General features: G+C 40.3%; 1 protein-coding gene across 1 annotated transcript in view; it reads right to left on the bottom strand.

Annotated features, from left to right (window-relative positions):
* Nucleotides 1-16,687, bottom strand: part of PCDH9 (protocadherin 9) — a 931,358-nt gene extending 914,671 nt beyond the window's left edge. The window contains exons 1-2 of the mRNA XM_021697858.1: nucleotides 16,141-16,687; nucleotides 11,752-14,922 (exon numbers count right to left, since the gene is read on the bottom strand). Coding sequence (XP_021553533.1) covers nucleotides 11,752-14,787 — 3,036 coding nt within the window. The 5' untranslated portion in view covers nucleotides 14,788-14,922; nucleotides 16,141-16,687. The remainder of the gene's footprint in view (nucleotides 1-11,751; nucleotides 14,923-16,140) is intronic.
* Nucleotides 16,688-17,788: the final 1,101 nt, after the last annotated feature.

Genomic DNA, 17,788 nt, shown 5'->3' with positions numbered 1-17,788 from the left:
AAGATCAAAAGAAAACATAAGATCCTGTTGGCACTATTCTGATGCTGTTACAAGGTCAACTTTTCAGAAATCCTAAATAACCCCCCCAAAAAAAGTTTTAAGCCAAAGGCAGATTAACAGAGATAACTTGCTTATTAAAAAGATATAAAACTCAGATTCCGAAAAACCACCAAGAACAAAACTAAGAGAACATGCATTAAGTGAAACCGGCACCTCTGTCAGTGGCAAGCTGGCGTCCCTGGACAGAAAAAAGAGAACAGCAGGTAGGTTTTGTTTTGGGTCAGTTTGTTTTGTTTTGTTTGAGTGTCTGCCTACCACGGGCCAGATATTTACAGGGGTCCATGTCTTCATCTCATGATAACCTTTTGGATTAGGCATGATTACATTCATTTTACACACAAGAAAAGCTAGGACTGGTACATTTAAATGGCGTGCCCAATGTCAGAGTTTTAGTAGCAGTTCATGGTGTTATTTTTCCTACTCCAAATATCAAATTTCTTCATGGGTCTCAGTTTTTCTCACCTGGAAAAAGAATTAAATAGGCCAAATAGTCTCAAAGGCCCATTTGAGTCTTGAAAAACTATCCTATGAGTTCTTTTAGACACCAAATTTATCTTTCTAAAATTAATATAGTAGCTAGACACTGCTCTAGTCACTATTCAATTATTATTTTGCTTCTTTTTATAGAATTCATACATGATTCTAGGGTGATGTCTGGTTGACGCAAAAGTCTATTAAGGGAATTTTAATGTAAAAACTTTCTTTTTTTACCTCTAAAACACCTGTCCTTATCAAGCAGGTAACAAAGTAAATCTATTGATCATTATGTTTAGAGGTAATCATTCAATAATCTAAGTATTTAAAGGTTTAAATAAAATTTTTTGATGAGGAGGCTTAGAAGAAAAGGAATCTGGGACGCCTGGGTGGCTTTGTTGGTTAAGCTTCTAACTCTTGGTTTTGGCTCAGGTCATGATCTCACAGTGGGGGATCTAGCCCCATGTTGGGCTCCCCACTCAGTGCGGAGTCTGTTTCAGATTCTTTCCCCCTCTGCCCCTCCCCCCACTCATGTGCTCTCTCTCTCTCTAAACCATGTTACATTTTCCATAATGGATACTAAATAAAATCTTAAAAAAAAAAAAGAATCTGATCCTGTTTAGTTCATCCTTTCTTTCCCCATTATATCCATATATATACATATATATATATATATATATATATATAAATATATATAAGTATATATATATAAAGGTATATATAAAGGTATTATGATGGGCAGACATAGTGGTGTGGAAGAAATGAGATATCTGATTATGTGACAGGAGAGTATTTATGTCCATCAGAATCAGCAGTTTGGCAGTTTTCTAATTTTCTGCTTCTCTCTGATCTACATGCAGAAACCACTGAGTCAAGACACTGATAAATGATATAAAGGTGTTAACTATACTTCACTGTTAAAAAATCAAAATGGTAAAATGCAGAGTCTAAGACGGCCTATTCTAGCTCATCTATAGGACTGTAGGTTAAATTAGACCTCCAGAAATATGAATGGAGGGGTGCCAAGGAGACCATAATTTCTTAGATTGGACAGCATGGCAACCCCTCAGCCACAAAAAATTCTTTAAATTAGAGCTTTTGTCATCAGTCCACAGATGTTATAGAAGAAAATATGGACAGCAGCTGAAACCAACTATTCACTCTCTCCATATATACTATATTCACTTTGGCCTCTGTCACAGCAACAATGGATACAGATGAGCTTTTGTGCGTCATAGGCTTACCACATTTGAATGCAATCTAAAGTTAGTTTACTGGGAGGTAACTTGTGAAGAACAATTTTGGGTGCACTGAGTTGCCTCGTAATATATATATATTTTTAAATATATAAATGTGTTGCAATCCTTTCCAACGAAAATATGTCCCTAATGAGGAAAATGTTTCAAACTTATATCTAGCCTAAAAATAGTGTTTTACAAGTAAAAGTAGGCCACACATAAGGAAGAAATACCAGTGTAAAGGTAGGGTTCTAGACTGGAAATAAAAGCCATTGACTTTAGCCATGTGACTTGAAAAAAAAACCAAACATATTTTCTGAATCCCAGTTTCTACATTAGCTGAGTAAGAATGGAATGTCTTATTTATATGGTTATGGGGATTCAATCAATGGAACTTTTATACATATATAAAGTCTGATTCCAATATCAGCTTATCTCTCCACTTAGGTCAACATTTGCTAAATGCCTACTAAGTTCACTCTTAGGCATTGTTGTAGATTTGGTCTTGGAAACACAAAGGTAAGTAAGATACAGCCTCTTACTTTAAGGAACTTTCTTACAGTCACCTTCATTATTAAGCCTTCAATTACGACATACCAGTATTTGACTTAACTGAGTTACCACTTGAGACCGAGGGATCATGAGGAACCAGGGCTGTGTTTTGAACAATCCTGAATATATGCCTGGGGTTGATACTGCATTGGCTGGAGAGGATGCACAGCCTTGCCAATAACAGATGGTCCTACAGGAATAGTTTAAACCCTGAGGAGTGTTGCTTCCAGTATCATTCAGAAGTCAATAACCTTAGCGAAAGCAGAATTTAATTGTCTAAAACAGAGATTTGAGGTGTTAAAATGATTTTGCTTAATTATTACCATGTTTAAAAATCAATCAATGAATTCAACATATTTTGCCGTCACTGCTTGGCAGAAGATGTTGCTGTCAAGACCAAGAATAAGCTCATGTCAACCTAAAATATCCTAAAGACTGTGTCTGTTTTTACTACAACTTAATGTAATTTTGATACTCATCTCAATTCTGCAGCAAAAAGAGAATTTATTTTTATAAAGATTCTAACATCTTTTTTATGTTGGAAATTTGAGGATTGGGAATGCATTGAAACATTAATCCATACAGTTAAATTTAACATTATTTCTTCACCTTGAAGGTGTTTATCAGTAAGAAAAACTCGATTTAAAAAATTGCAAAGGAAAACTGGAGAGATTTTCTATTTCTAGGAAGAAAGGACACGTGGGTGTGTTGATACTTTATGGATGTTCTTGAGCAAAATATACAGACGTGCAGAATAGACATGTAGAAATAATTCTGCGTCATTTTAAAATCTATCTAGAAACTTAAAAAAACAGATGTATATCAAGGAACATAAATGAATATAATCCACCTGGTGAATGACAAGAAACGGAGCAAAGAAAAGTCGCCAGCGCAGGTGTGTTCACAGCTGACAAACAGAAGGAAGGCTATTGTGATTCTAGGCTTCCAATGTGAAAATTGGTTCAATGACATGAATATATGACACAGGAGGGCATCAACTCACAACTCAGAACTCACTCCATTTTGTCTCCATTTGTCACTTGCCCCTTCTACAAAAAGTTTCCTGCAGAATCCTATGTAGCCGTGTATCTGAAAGTCCTCAGCATGCAGCCGCTATCACACAGAGGCACAGATTGGTTGCATCCTCCGAATCCAAAAAAGCACCAGTATTTTTTTTTTCCCCCAAAGAAAAGATCTACTATGGAACTACTGTCAGCAGAAGACATTTTCTTCCTATAAAAGATATGGTTTCATCTTATATATCCTTCTGTGTTTCCATCCTTCTCCATATTGAGGTTTGTTTAATGAGGAAAAAACCTCATTCGCTGAATTGCGGTTGCTATTGTCTTGCACAAAACTGTTTTGTTTTAAAAATCAATCATCTATGATGATTCTCAGCAAGTCCACTGTATCTCCTGTGGACTGCACATGAGTTATATGCTCTTCCTAGTAGGCAAAAGTATAGGATTTGTAAAATCTTTTAAAAATATGCATGGCTATTTGCCCTGATTTATACATAACAGGGCCAAAGACATTAAGTATTAAAGAACTGCAAGGCATTGTACTGAACACTGTCACGAAGGTAAATATACTGAAATGCACGTATGTCTGGAATGAGATGCCGTGCTACAAGTACACACTATTTACAAATGGAGCAAAGATGAATGCCAAAAATACAGCTTGAGAAATGTTTCAGGATCAGTTCCTATGAGGATCAAAGCACTCACTCAGTAGCCAGCCCTCTTCATTACGGTAATGCTATAGTTGCACCGAGGGTTTTAATCTGATTTACGTTTAGAGGAGAATCTGCACACACAATTGCAAGCTTCTTCTCAGGCAGAGTTGCAAGCCAGGTCACGGGCATTGGGGGTCCCGAAGGTAAGTGTGAGCAGGCCAGCACTGTCCACTTGGAACCACTTAGACTCATCAAAAAGCAAATCTGCCTATTCTAAGACATGCGTTTGGGATTTTTATTCTTTCAGACACTTCCAATGTTTCTACATTTGGAAAAAAAAAATAGGCAAGACTAATTCTCTGGGCAATAAATCACTCTAATGTGGAGGGAAATGTGTTAGCTAGTTGTATTACAAAGCCTTTACTTCATATTTAATAGGCACCTGCAATACCAGCATTATACAAAGCTCTCTACTTTGCAAATCTTTAAAACCCCACTTAATTTTCAGCACTGATTTCCTGCAATCTAAGAGCTTATGAAGGGTTCACTGTGTTCATACAGATCTATGCAAAATGTGCCAGAACTTCCTTGTCTGTGATGGCATTCATTTGGAGGTGAATCCCAAATTTCTATCACTGGCATGCTTATTTCCAACCAAAATAAATATTCTTAGAATGAAAGCTGAAGATTAGGAGGACAAAAAGGAGGCAAAGTAACTAACACTGGGAGAGATATATGCAAATATCAGCTCAATGACAATTCTTCATACCATTTACAATTGAAGCTTAAAGACCCAAATACTCTGCAATCCATTAGTTTCTCAATACCCTGGAAGGGATTAGAGTATTTCTTAATCAACTGCTAACAGACTGAAAAAGGCCAGAGACTGGATATTCACAAGCAGCGTAATACTAAAAGGCAGAGATGGTCAGATAGAAAGACAAGCAATGGAAGAATGTTAAAATATAAGATATTATACAAACGTGGTGAAACTGACCAAATTTCCATCTCCCTGCAGCCCATATAGTTTAAAAATCTGTATAAAGTAATGAGTGGTGAGGCTGTCGTAGGCTCCTTTTAAGAAAAGGTAAGTTAATTTCACTTGTTTTCTCAAGGAATTCCAGAATAATGAGCGTAAAATGACTAGGGAGAATTAATCAAACACGCCTCAAAGATGGTGCTTATAAACTCCACCACCCCCAACTGTACAAGTGGTCCCAAGTCCATCATTTTAAATGTGATATGTGTTGATGGTACTGTAATCAGTCAGACTGTTAAAGATCAGGGGAAGTATTTTCACATGCCATTTAAATAATGGATAAGTATGTAAAAACACATCCCTAATGAATGACTTCAAGTTCTGAATGCCTTGAAGTCATATTATGGCTCGGAACGTTCTACTAATTCTGCTACTGTTCTTGTCTATAGGATGGATACAAACTGCCTAGAGGACAAAACTGTGAGGGAGAGATTAAATATGGGTTGTTTTCCCAGCTTGTTCCTGCCATCACTCTTTACGGTTACGGAAGGGTCGTTGTTTTACTTAGGGATTTCCATTTTACTCAATCTTGGCTTAGGGAAAAAAAAGAATATAAATCAAAACCAAAATGTCAATCATAGTAATATGTCTTTCTTGTTCTATGTTTCTGATGACTGACAGCCCAATAGGTTTGTATCAAACAAAGGTAAAAAGCATGTGTTCCTTTCCAAATGAAATGTTTGACAGATTGAAGAGCTATCTGAAGTAACTGACGAAATCTTAAACAGCAGAGTCTTCCCATGTGAGATCTTTCCAGATTTGGATTTTCTTCCATGATCTGATGCAGATTTGTGGGGTCCTAACTATTATAAAGGATGTATCACCTTAGCAACATGAGTTATTGAACTCCTATGCCTCCAGATACTGAAAACTTCAGGGTAAGCCCCTTGCTGACTTGCAGTCCCAAATTCTCACTAACATCTGGCCTGTGATTGGAGAGTCGTATTTAAAAAAAAAAAAAAAAACAAAACAAAACAAACAAACAAACAAAAAGCTAGCAAATTTTAGGGCCCTGGTATGTAAAATTCTGAAAAAAATATTAAACATAAAGTAAGCTGTCAAGAAAGCCAAAATTTAAAAATCCATGTTAAATAATTCTTAGTTTCCAACTAAATTGACTATATAAGATATTAACTGATTCGTTAATATTAGCAAGAGTCTTGTTTGAATAAAGGAGCTCCATCAGGAAAACACCATCCTAAATTCAGAGAAGAGACTACCCTAAATTCAGAGAATGCTTACTGCAGGGATTTTAAGTGAAAGTGGTAAATAATCCACCAAACTCAGTTTTGTTTTGGTCTGTAACAATACACAAGCTAAGAGTTCAACTCTGACAGAGTAAACCTGAGAAAGTACTAAAAAAGATCAGTACAGTTGACCTGGCCCTCGATCCTAAAAACACTCAATCTGGTACTGCTAGACTAACACAACCACTGCAGTTTTTAGCATTTGGGGGATTTCTGCATTCCCACCCAACCAAATAAACAACTGGAAATCAAAAAATCTGAGTAACAAAATAAAACTGTGGAAACGGAGCTTCTGAGAAAATAATTTACAGGTCTCACTTTCATACCTCAGTACTGTCATGTAAGATAATGTAATATGAAAAATAATTCAGTAAGAGGCCATTTCTAATATTTTGGGCATGGTTTACACACATGTCATGTATGTCAACGTGAAAAATGAAAGTTCAAGGGTCAAACTAATTCACAATTAGTTCTGAGGAAATGTGATTTTAGGTTTGAGGTTTTTCATTGAATCCAAATTCTATTTTACTCTTTCACATATATTTTAATTTGTGCTATTATGAGAAGATGCATTATAGCTCGAAATATTTAATAAGACTACGCATATACCATAAGAATATAACACATTATCACAAGTGCAATACTTGCAAGGTAATTTTAATGATGCTAAAGCCGGTTCTGTGACACCGTAAGGATGACTCATTTGAAACTAAGGGAAGGAACATCAGTTTAGAGTGTTTCTATATAGAGAAATAATTGCAAAATTTAGGAGATAATATTTTAACTACAGAAACTGTTTTCTCTATGTTAGCACATATTCAGTAATCAGAAGACACGTCTATGCTTAATACAGTGGCAACTTTTATTTTTACTCTCCTTAAGGTTCTTAGCAAAGAATACTAAAATGCACCTTGAATTTTATAGCTTGGCTGTATGAAGCTGAAAAAAAATCAAGCATTTGTCTCACAAATCCAAGAGGAAAGCTAGCCAGTTTTAATAGATGGCCCATCCTCACTTCAAATTCCTAAATCAATCCAAGGGGTCTGGGTATCCTTTGCCTCGTAACTGACTTCATGATCATAGGGAACTTAGCCAAAGGGCAGGAGTAGAAATAAAAATCGCAACTGACAACACTTTAAATATAATTTGCATCTGGGGGAGCAATTTTTCTCCACATGCCACCCGTGTTCAACTGTCAACAATATACTGCAAAATTTAGTAAAGTACCTTAGTTTTTTACTAGCCCCACATTAGTTAAGATTTGCTCCCTTCACTCTCAATTGCATTGTTTCTTCACCCTCCTAAACAGCAATTCTATGACTGCTTCACGCATTTTACATGACATAGCATTTTAGTGGTTGCAGTGGGATTCCTCAAAAATGAAAAGTAATCATAAATGTAGTATAGTATCTCTAAATGACTGGGAATAGAAGCAACTCCCCTTACACAGCACATGTATACACTTGAGTATAGCACGCATACTCATTTTCACTGTCTGATTTCTTCAATACATACACAGATGTGTATATGAGCCAGTACTCTAAAATGTGAACAGCTAAAGTCAGGATGTTTAAACTCTAAAACAAGCATTTCATTTAGAAAATTAAACATGACTGCTTACCCGGAACCAAACTCTACTACATCTCTCACAGATTGTTTTATTACTGGAAGAAGTCGTCAAATGTAAATAGGTCACTTAAAAAAAAAAACAAAAACATTTTCATTCATACCCCACAAAAAGCACACTGGGGCCAAGAAAATTAATTCCCCAAATGCTGTCAACTGGGTTGGGAAATAGCAATAAACAGCTTTCTGTAAAGCCCCTCCAGCTACAATAAACCGGCTGTCAGTAAGCGAGCGGAGAGCCGGGCTATGCACAAGCAGGTACTCTGGAAATGATCATCTGAAAGGGAAAGGAGCTGACATTTCTGACTCCAACATGCTGAGGCAGTGGTTCTCAAAGTATGGTTCCTGGACTAGCAGCATCATGGCCTAGGATCTTGTCAGCAATGTAAATTTTCAGTGCCATTGGGGGCCAACCCAATGGCACTGAATCAGAACCTCTGGGAGAGAGCTCCAACCCATGTTTTAAGAAACCCTCCAGGTGATTCTGAGACACCCTAAAATTTGGAAACTTAATATCACACATTATAAAAATCACATCCATTAAGAATATATTTTCCTTTTAGAAAAATACACCAATGAGCTTTATCACTTAAGGCCCTACTGGAATTGATGATGTTGTCATCCTCTGAACAGTGAACTCTGCTTATTTGTGAATAAATATCAAGACATGACCTTGCCTTTTTTTTTTTTTTAAGGGACATTTCCCTCAATCTGTGAATGCTAAGGATACTTCCAAAAATTCATGCAAAATAATTCGTGGAAAATCCAGTGACTGATTTGTTATATTCGAGGAAAATGAGAGCTTAGCAAAATAGAGTGGATGAGGAATGTGGTTTCCAGTGTTCTCTGCAGGGTCACATAAGGCAAAACAGCAGGGGAATAGAAGACAAAATAAGAACCAGTGCTCTATAAGCAAACTCATGGTGTAAGAGTCAGACATTATGTTTTCCTTGTATAGATGATACAAATTAACAATACTTAAACCCTTTACTCAGGAGTCTTGAATTTTACTCACACATCACCTAGCACCATTAAGTGAAAAGGTATTCCCGTTAACAGCAATCTGTGCCCACTCACCTAAAAATCTTCACAGATTATATGTTTATTAATTCCTTTGAAAGCTTTTGTTGTAATAAACCCTACTTTTTCAAAATCATGGAGCTTCAGGAGCACATTTTGTATAAAAGCCACTAGTTGAAGTGAAGGAGCTAAAAAAAGAATTTTTATTTTAGCTTAACTAGAACATCTTCAGATAACACTCATGTGGTTCAGTTAAAAAAGGAAAACTAAAAGGATAGTATATAATTTGTGTTCTTCATTCACAGAAAATATGCCTCTTCTATACTAAAATTGTACATCTCGCTATCACCATCGCTTCTCCTTACTTCCAATATTCCTTTTCTCCAACACTGCAATTTTTCTTTCTCAGCGTGAAAACTTCTAAAAGGTATAAGCAAAGCCATTTCAATAGCTCTTTATCATAATAGTGAATTATAGCTACGTCTGAACATCAAAATACCTACAGTGAGAACTGCAGTGACACATGGTCTCAAGGAATGTCGAAAATGCACTTTAGTTCCAGTTAGAGAATTAGTCAGCATCCTATTTTAAAGATTACATCATGCAAATATTCTTATGACTAAGCCTCAACAAAGTTATCTTTTCCATAATTTGCTGAAATGCACTTAACATTTGTGTCACTGTAACGTATAGTTTCAGCTCTTGGGGAGAAGTCAGAAGAAGTGAGCCTGCACGTCAATGCTAACACACACCACGTTTACATCAAGAGAAAGAAAGAGGATGTCGGAAGAACGTCAGCCTCTTCCTTTGGAAAACAAATTTCAGAATTTATGTGAAAACTTTCAGTCATGTTAGCTTTTTTTCAAGTTATTATGCAAATCATAAAATCTCAGTATATTGTGAGTGACCTTCACATTAAAAGTAAATTAAAAAGAAGCCATTTTCTTTCTTTTCATTAATAGCAACTTCATATTTAGCTTCATAAATAACTTTACATGATTAACTATTTACCAACTTTCATAAACCTTTGCTAAGCTCAGAAATCTTCTAAATTTTAAAACATCAACCTCTCTTAAGAAGCTGAGGAAGTTAACATAAAAATACATCCTTCCAACTTGAACTTCTATCGAGTAACTTCATATTCTCCTCTAGAAATTCTATATGGACTTATTTTAATTCCTTTCCTTCTGTGCATTCAAGCTCTAAGTCTGTGTACTTTTAAAATGCTCTAGGTATCTAATCTTCCACTTTTAAAAAGTGGAGATTATAGTGGGATAATCATAGGCATTATGCCTACTGTTCTGGGAATATCTATGTGATTCATTGTCAAAATTATTTTTATAAATATCTTATAACCACCAAACCTTAAAGTCACTCCAGAGCAATAAACACTAGATTATAAGAGGGAAACAGAGTTTCAATAAAACATTCCATCTCACCCCACCCCCCAAATAACAAAGGAAAAACTCTTGAGTTTTCAAACACTAATCAACAACTGTCAGTACTATCCCGCAAATGTATTTTGCTTTCCTTGATTTTCTGAAATCTGTATGTTCCTTATCTTCAACAAATTCAGACGGGCCATCACCATGGGTGGACTCAGTACCAACAATACCAACAAGGATAGCACTTGGATTGCGAAATCCTAGAAAGTTAGTGTGGTGAGAGCTCATCGCAAAAGAGCAAGCATATGAATTTAAATGCTGGCTGCTCCAGAGCAACTGTCATTAAATAAAAGGTATCTTTGGCTGTAGCACCAGCTTGATCCTTCCCTCCCCCCTCTCCTTGCTACTGCGGGCTTGGCACCTGGCCAGCACAAGCGACATGATACCCTAGTGCCATCTACAGGGCTATTACTGACACTCAAATTTCATGGCAATAGACAAGCACCGGTGAAATAAATTAGACAGCGCTGCATTTAAATCTTTATTAACAAGGAATTATTAGACCTAAGAAAAACTAATTCTGGATTTGGTTGAAATATGAGTTTCTCAGCCTCTTAATCCCTCTTCATATGGCATATTTCACAGTTTAAAATGAGTTATGACAGATCACTTACGCATTACTAAGATGGGAGAATATTTACAATGGATTCATTCTTTTCTGTATAAATTGGTTATATCAGGGAGAAAGCATTCCTTCTATTTTTTTTTTTTTTTTCTTGAAAGAGTACTTTGGCCATTACGGACAATTTGCCAACCTTTCTATTCAATACCCAATTTACTATATTACAATGAAATCATCTGAAATCAAAGAGAAGGCTTCCTATATGGCTTCGTTGCAATCTATCGACAATCATGTGCTTCACAGCTGATGTACATTTAATAATCTACTATCTCATTTAGAGACTAAAAAAAAATTAACCCCTTTAGCAACCACAGCTCCAAAATAATTACGGTCAGACCTTCAAACGTCATTTAAAACTTCGGATTTGAAGGTGACTTTTTAGATCAAACGGTAATGTGAAAATCTTGAAGCAGTCAATTTGGAAACCCCAGGAGCAGAATTTGGCATATCAGGACAGGTTTTCTTCTTCAGCAAACATTACCTTGGGACATTTTTGGAATTATTTCCTCTTTTCATCTTTTGCCATTTGAAGGAAACTGGGAGGTTAGATAATTCTCAGAACTCAGAAATTTCAAAGTTGTTCTAAAAATTCTTGACTGAGCCCCAGAGGAACAGAAAAGGGGTCAAGTTTTTTTTTCCCTCTTTCACACTAAGCTAAAGTTAGACCAAAACAATAGACACACTGGCACGTTAATACTGGTTGACTGGGCACTTGTATGCAGTACTCATAGACCAGTAAAAGTGCTCGTTTACCTGTCTGGTGTGTAAGGGGCCCTTTGTCTTGAAGCCTCCTTGGGAACTGCACTCTGAGGCACTGAAGTGATCTGAACTAGTGGAAGAGCGTTTGGAAAGGGTATCACAACCCCCGACAAAGGTGTTGTCCAAAGGGAGTTCCTGAATCACATGATGCTTTTTCACGGAAACTGGAGTGTCTGGTTTAAGATGAAAAGCAGGCTGTGGAGAAGCCGATTTGTAGTGCTTGGCCAGGTCAGGGCTGTTAGGCTTGAAGGTTGTTGGAGGGGCCGGGCCCCAGTCAAATCTTCCTATACTTTGCTCCTCCAGCTCAGCCGGCAGGCTTATGGTCCCATTGATAGGTTCGTGAACTGCATCATCGGGTTTGGACTCTTCGATTGTAACAAAGTTCAAAAGAGAGCTCTTGGGAGACTTTCTTTTCTTCCTTTTCTTTTTTTTGTTTTGTTTGTTCTCCTGGTTCGGGGACATCCATTCAGCACCTTGCTTGCTCCTCTGAGCTGCTTTGAACCTGGATGCATGGCGACAGCGCACCAGGACGGTCACGAAGATCACGACTATGACCACCATAGCACCTGCAACGATGGCAATCATGATGGTGAGATAGTCTTCGTTTTGATAGGGTTGGCTACTGTCCCCTATGTTCCTGTCCAGTGGGGTCTCCATAGTCCTGCGAATCAAGTCGTAGATATAGGAGGCATTCCCAGCAGTGTCGTTAACATAGAGAAAAACAAGCACAAGCGTGTGCAGAGACTTCGGGTACCCCAGGTCACTTATGTTGACCACCAGACGGTGCAAGCCCACATCAGTGGGTGCCGGCTTTTCTTCCAGAGTGATGTTACCTGTTACTGGATCAATCCGAAACAAGCCTTTGTTGTTCCCACTCACAATTGTATACTTCAGTTCGGCGTTCATCCCCGTGTCAATGTCCACCGCAAAAACTTCCGCTACCACAGAGCCAGGAATGGCCGAGAGGGGCACCAACTTAAAAGAAGTGTTGGAAGGTGGAGAAATGACAACTGGGCTATTGTCGTTGACATCCATGACATTGATGGTGACTTTTGCAGTAGAGGAGCGGGGTGGTTGTCCTCCGTCAGTGGCTTTGACATCAAAAGTGTAGGAACTCTGCTGCTCTCTATCAAATGAGACATTTGACTTTATGACTCCAGAATAGGGATCCAACACAAAATTATCACTGTCATTTAGAATGGAAAGAGTCACAGCTTTATTCTCTCCAGCATCTGCATCTGTCACTGTGATTACCCCCACCGTACTATACTTTGGCAGATTCTCAGACACAAAAAATTGAAAATGATTATGAGTAAACTTGGGGCTATTGTCATTCTCATCCAGAACAGTAACTATCACAGCCGCTTGGCTTTGGAGGGGAGGGGTCCCATTGTCCCTGGCAGTTACTGTAAAAATGAATCGTTCTTGTTCTTCCCTGTCAAAGACTCTGGAGGCTGTCAAAACTCCTGTCTTTCGGTCCAGATCAAAGAAGGAGGCATTCGGCCCAAGCTGATAAACAATGTCCGCATTTTTCCCACTGTCTTCATCTGTAGCACTAATAGTTGTTAAGTATAACCCACGTCGGTTGTTTTCAGAAACTGACAGCTCAATTACAGGCTGGTTGAAAATTGGTGGGTTGTCATTTTCGTCCTCAAGCTTAACCCTTACCAGGGCAGTCTGATTTAAACTGGGCTTCCCGGAATCGGAGGCAACAATTTTAAAGCTGAATTCTTTGGTGCCCTCATAGTCCAACAAAGAGGAGGTCTCTAACAAATATTGGTTGTCGTACACTGCCTTCAAATGAAACGGGACCTCTCTTTCAATAAAACAGATCACTTTGCCATTCACATCTGTGTCCTTATCTGAAACTGTAATTAGGGCAATCTTTGTATTGACAGGGTCTTTCTCAGATAAATACACTGTGCCATTGATGGGACTTATGATGTACCTGAGGTCTATGTTAGGAGGGTTATCATTGACATCAGTGACATTGATGGTAACCATTGCTCGAGCGGGGGTGGAGCTGCCATCACTAGCCAGCACTGTCACTTTATGAATGGCTGTCTCCTCTCGATCTAAGGACCTCTGAACTGTAATCAGCCCAGTAGTATTATTTAAAGCAAAGAGTCTTTTGGTTGCAGGGGCGACCTGGGCACCAAAAATGTACCGGATTTCAGCATTACTGCCTATATCTGCATCAGTGGCATGGAGCTGAATTACAGAGGTGCCTACAGGAGCATTCTCTGGAATGTGCACCTCCACTTGACCCTCTTTAAACACTGGCCTGTTGTCATTTACATCACTTACTGTGACCTGCAGTATGGCCGTGCTGGATTTCTGTGGAGTGCCTCCATCCTCTACTTTGATTTTCATCACATAGGTATCTTTCTGTTCTCTGTCCAAGTTTTGCTGAACAATCAATTGTGGCCACTTCTCTCCCTCCGGAGTTTCCACGATATCCAGTCCAAAAACACTCTGCCCATTTAGCAATTCATAGTGCTGTACACCATTGAAGCCTGTGTCAGGATCTGTTGCCGATGGAATTGGAAAGCGGCTGTTGATCAAAGTGTTTTCTGGAATGGAAATATTGATGACAGGAGATGGAAACATGGGGGCATTATCATTGGTATCCTTGACAATTATTTTTATTTTGATCAGCCTGAAAAAATCATTGGGGAGGATCACTACTTCAAGTTCAAAGAAACACTCATTCTCCTCAGCATAAGAGGCTCCAGCACAGAGTTTTTCTCTGTCTATTCTATTGGAGGTTGTGAAAATTTCCCCAGTGCTACTGGATACTTTCACCAAAGGGGCATCCCCAGCTTTAGAAACCAGTCTGTAGACGAGGCTGGCACTGGTCCCCGTGGCAGCATTGATGTGAGAAATGTTCAGATCCTTTGGTATGTTTCCTATGGGCACATTTTCAGGCAATTCCTCTCTAATAGTGTAAATAAGTTCTTGAGCTATTGCGGAATCCAGCCTTAAACAGGCAATCAGAGCAGCCAACAGGTAAAAATCCCTCAGGTCCATGATAATGTACTTATTTTCTTTTCCCGGATTTTAGGGTTTAAAGGTTTCCACTGAGGAATGATGCACGAATTGCAAGAGGAAGCGTGCATGGACTGGAGGATGCATTACATCTCATCGCTTATTTGGAGACAGCCACTGTCAACACAATCGTATAGACAATATTATTCTTCAGTAAACAAAAACACACAGTCATGAAATATCACAACACATTTTCCACTGCATATTAGTAAACATGGCAGTTTGCTCTGCCACTGTTTGCAAGTTAACTCTGTGGATGAAAACACTAAATATCCACTGTTTGTTGCATTTGCCCAGAGAAAATGAAATTAATCTACTTTTGAATTAAGGACAGCTGCTACTTTTACCTGTATTCACCCACACTGGTTTTTTCAGGACACTGTTTAATTCAAAACATGCCTTCTTGTGTTCTCTTCTTCCCCTCCCCCTGTCTTACCCGCCTCCTGGCTTCCAACCCGCCTCCCTTAGTTTTTTTAGGTGCAAGTGAAAAACGCTAAGTATTTGGCTATGGTTCCTGCTAATTGCTTTGTCACATGTTAAATGTGATGTTTTCTTCTCTGCTACACTGAGTCATCTCTTTCGTCTAAAAAGACTATCTTTTTCTTTCCTCCCAGTTCCTCAACTGCCTTCTAATCCAATCTTACTGGGAAACAAGCATCCGGACATGCTGCTGCAGCATCAGAAGCAATAGTCACCGGCCACTACATATCCTCATTGCCTGAAAGCACAATACCAAGACTTCAAATTTCCTGCCCAGACCTTGCTCTCATTTCTCCATATTGCCAAATTCTCCCCATTTGGATTAAGAAACACACTAAAACTTTTAAAAATGTATAAAACAGGATTCCTTATCCTAGATGTGGAAGAGAGTGTTGAGATGTAAGTGAAACGCAGCAAACATTTCCATGTAACAGCACAGTATTTCCTACTGTGCATAAAAGAGAGGGAAAAAAATGCAGTTTCTTAACCCTGATCCCTGGTTATAATATTAGTAACATCTGCCACACATAAATACTGCAACCCAGTAACAGCAGGTAAAAAGGCTTCTGCTTAGATGCTCCCCTAACTGCAATTTAAATGGGTGCAAGCCTCCAGGCAGCTACCTACTTGAGTAGAACTGGTCAGTTCCCAGGCTCTAATCTTATCTGCATTAGGCTGCACGGTAGCTGATGCCCGCGATTAGTTCCAGCAGAGTGATGCAGGTAGGGATGCAGATACAGCCTAGTAGGTGAGCTCTGCCCCAACCGGCTACCCAATTACAAACATCCTTCGTCCACACTGAGGATATATCTAAACACAAAATTTACAATTGTGCATGCGAAACTTTACACTTACGTTAGTTGCCTCAACCTTTCCCCTTTCCCGGTATGCTGCAGTTAGGAATGATTTGTTCCAACACATAGAAAGCCATGCATCTGGTAGCACCAATTTGGGGAGAAATCAGAAGCAGCAAAAGGTTTCCTCCTTGTAAAATGTGTTGCTTCGGGCTGGCAAATTAGCAACTCCAGAGAACAAATTCACAGATTTGTCGTTAGTCATTCTCTCCACATTTCGTCTCTATTACCCACGGGGTCTGGGCTCTTCTGGTATTTAACACACACACAACATCCAGTTGCACTTCTTCAGCTCTGGGGTATTTTCCACAGCATCAAGCATACCATTTCCCTCCGATGTCAATACTGCTTAAGTCTCTAACTTCTTGTAGGAAACGTCAGAGTTGGGGTGATGGTGATTCTCTGGCTGCTCTCCGGGATGACAGCTGCCTGAAAAATTCCTAATCGGTTATCTCTTTCGTGCTTCAGAGACTCTAAGGCGCTCCTTCCTGTCTTGCACGCTCTCCCTCTCTCCCTTCTCCTCTGCCCCTCTCTCCTTCTCCCTCTCCTCTCTGAACTGAATTTCTTGATATAACTCTCAATAAGCCCAGAGGGAGGGCGTGACTGCCCGAGCCCCGCCCCCGGCCCCTGATTGGCCCGCATCTTGCGGTGCGGGCGGCCGCAGCCGGGCGCGAGGGAGGGGGCGAGGAACAAGGCACTGACTGTCTCCCAGCTTCCCCTCCTCAGCGCCCCCTCGGCAGCCGCGAAAACCCGGAGAACTGATCCTGGCCCCGGGAGAGCCGGGTTTCAGGAGGCGCACTGAGCATGCCCAGCAGGGTCCGGCCCCGGAGGGAAACGCCGGCGCTCCCCAGGCCCGCGCGGCTGCAGCTCTCGTGAAGCGCGAGCCGGCCTGGGGGGTTGCTGCGTGCCGCGCGGGGCAGAGAACGGCGGAGCACCGGTGGTGGGACGACCCGGGGCGGCGAGGGAGGCTGGCGGGGAGCACAGGCAAGGATCCGGGGAGCCTCCCGCACAGCGGTGGGCGGACGGGGGACGCCGAGACGGCTCATCTCCGGGCTCACAATTCGCACTCCTCTGTACTAAATGGAGGGGCCAAAATGAAAAGAAGGGAAAGAGTCGACCCAGGGTACGAGGCAGGATACGCAGTCACCCCCCGGGGAGGGAGCATGGGCCCACAGCTCTCCGGAGAGCGTTAAAACAGACAACATGCCCAGTACTGCAACTAGAGGCTTTTGCTGGCAGGAACACTGGCAAGAAGGGCAGAGAGGGCGGACAGCGAAAGGTCGGGACAGGATATTTGAATCTCAATCAAGACCGGAAATAAAATTAAAATTTGAGCACTTCCTAGAAGCAGGGTGAGGGAAGCTGCCGCGGGAGGGGGGGTGGAGGGTGGGGAGGGACAGTAGCAGCCTCTGGGAAGTCCCTTGATCAGCCCTAGGCCAGTGTGGCGTGCGGTGTGAAGTACCTCGGAGGACAGCACGGGCCACGGCGGCCGATCTTAGCTGTCCTTGCACTTCGGCTCCCCCCGTGGCCACAAACCTGGGAACCCGAGCTCGCCTGGTTGCGCGGCGGCTGTAGCAAAACCCGCTTCCAGCCCACCTAACGGCAAACTTTGTTTGCGAGAGGCTGGAAGGAGTCCCGTCCAGCTGCTC

This window comes from Neomonachus schauinslandi, chromosome 3 (assembly GCF_002201575.2).
Source record: "Neomonachus schauinslandi chromosome 3, ASM220157v2, whole genome shotgun sequence".
Classification (NCBI taxonomy): Eukaryota; Metazoa; Chordata; class Mammalia; order Carnivora; family Phocidae; genus Neomonachus; species Neomonachus schauinslandi.
Note: the sequence above shows the minus strand (reverse complement) of the source record. Positions and strands in the feature narration are given on the sequence as shown.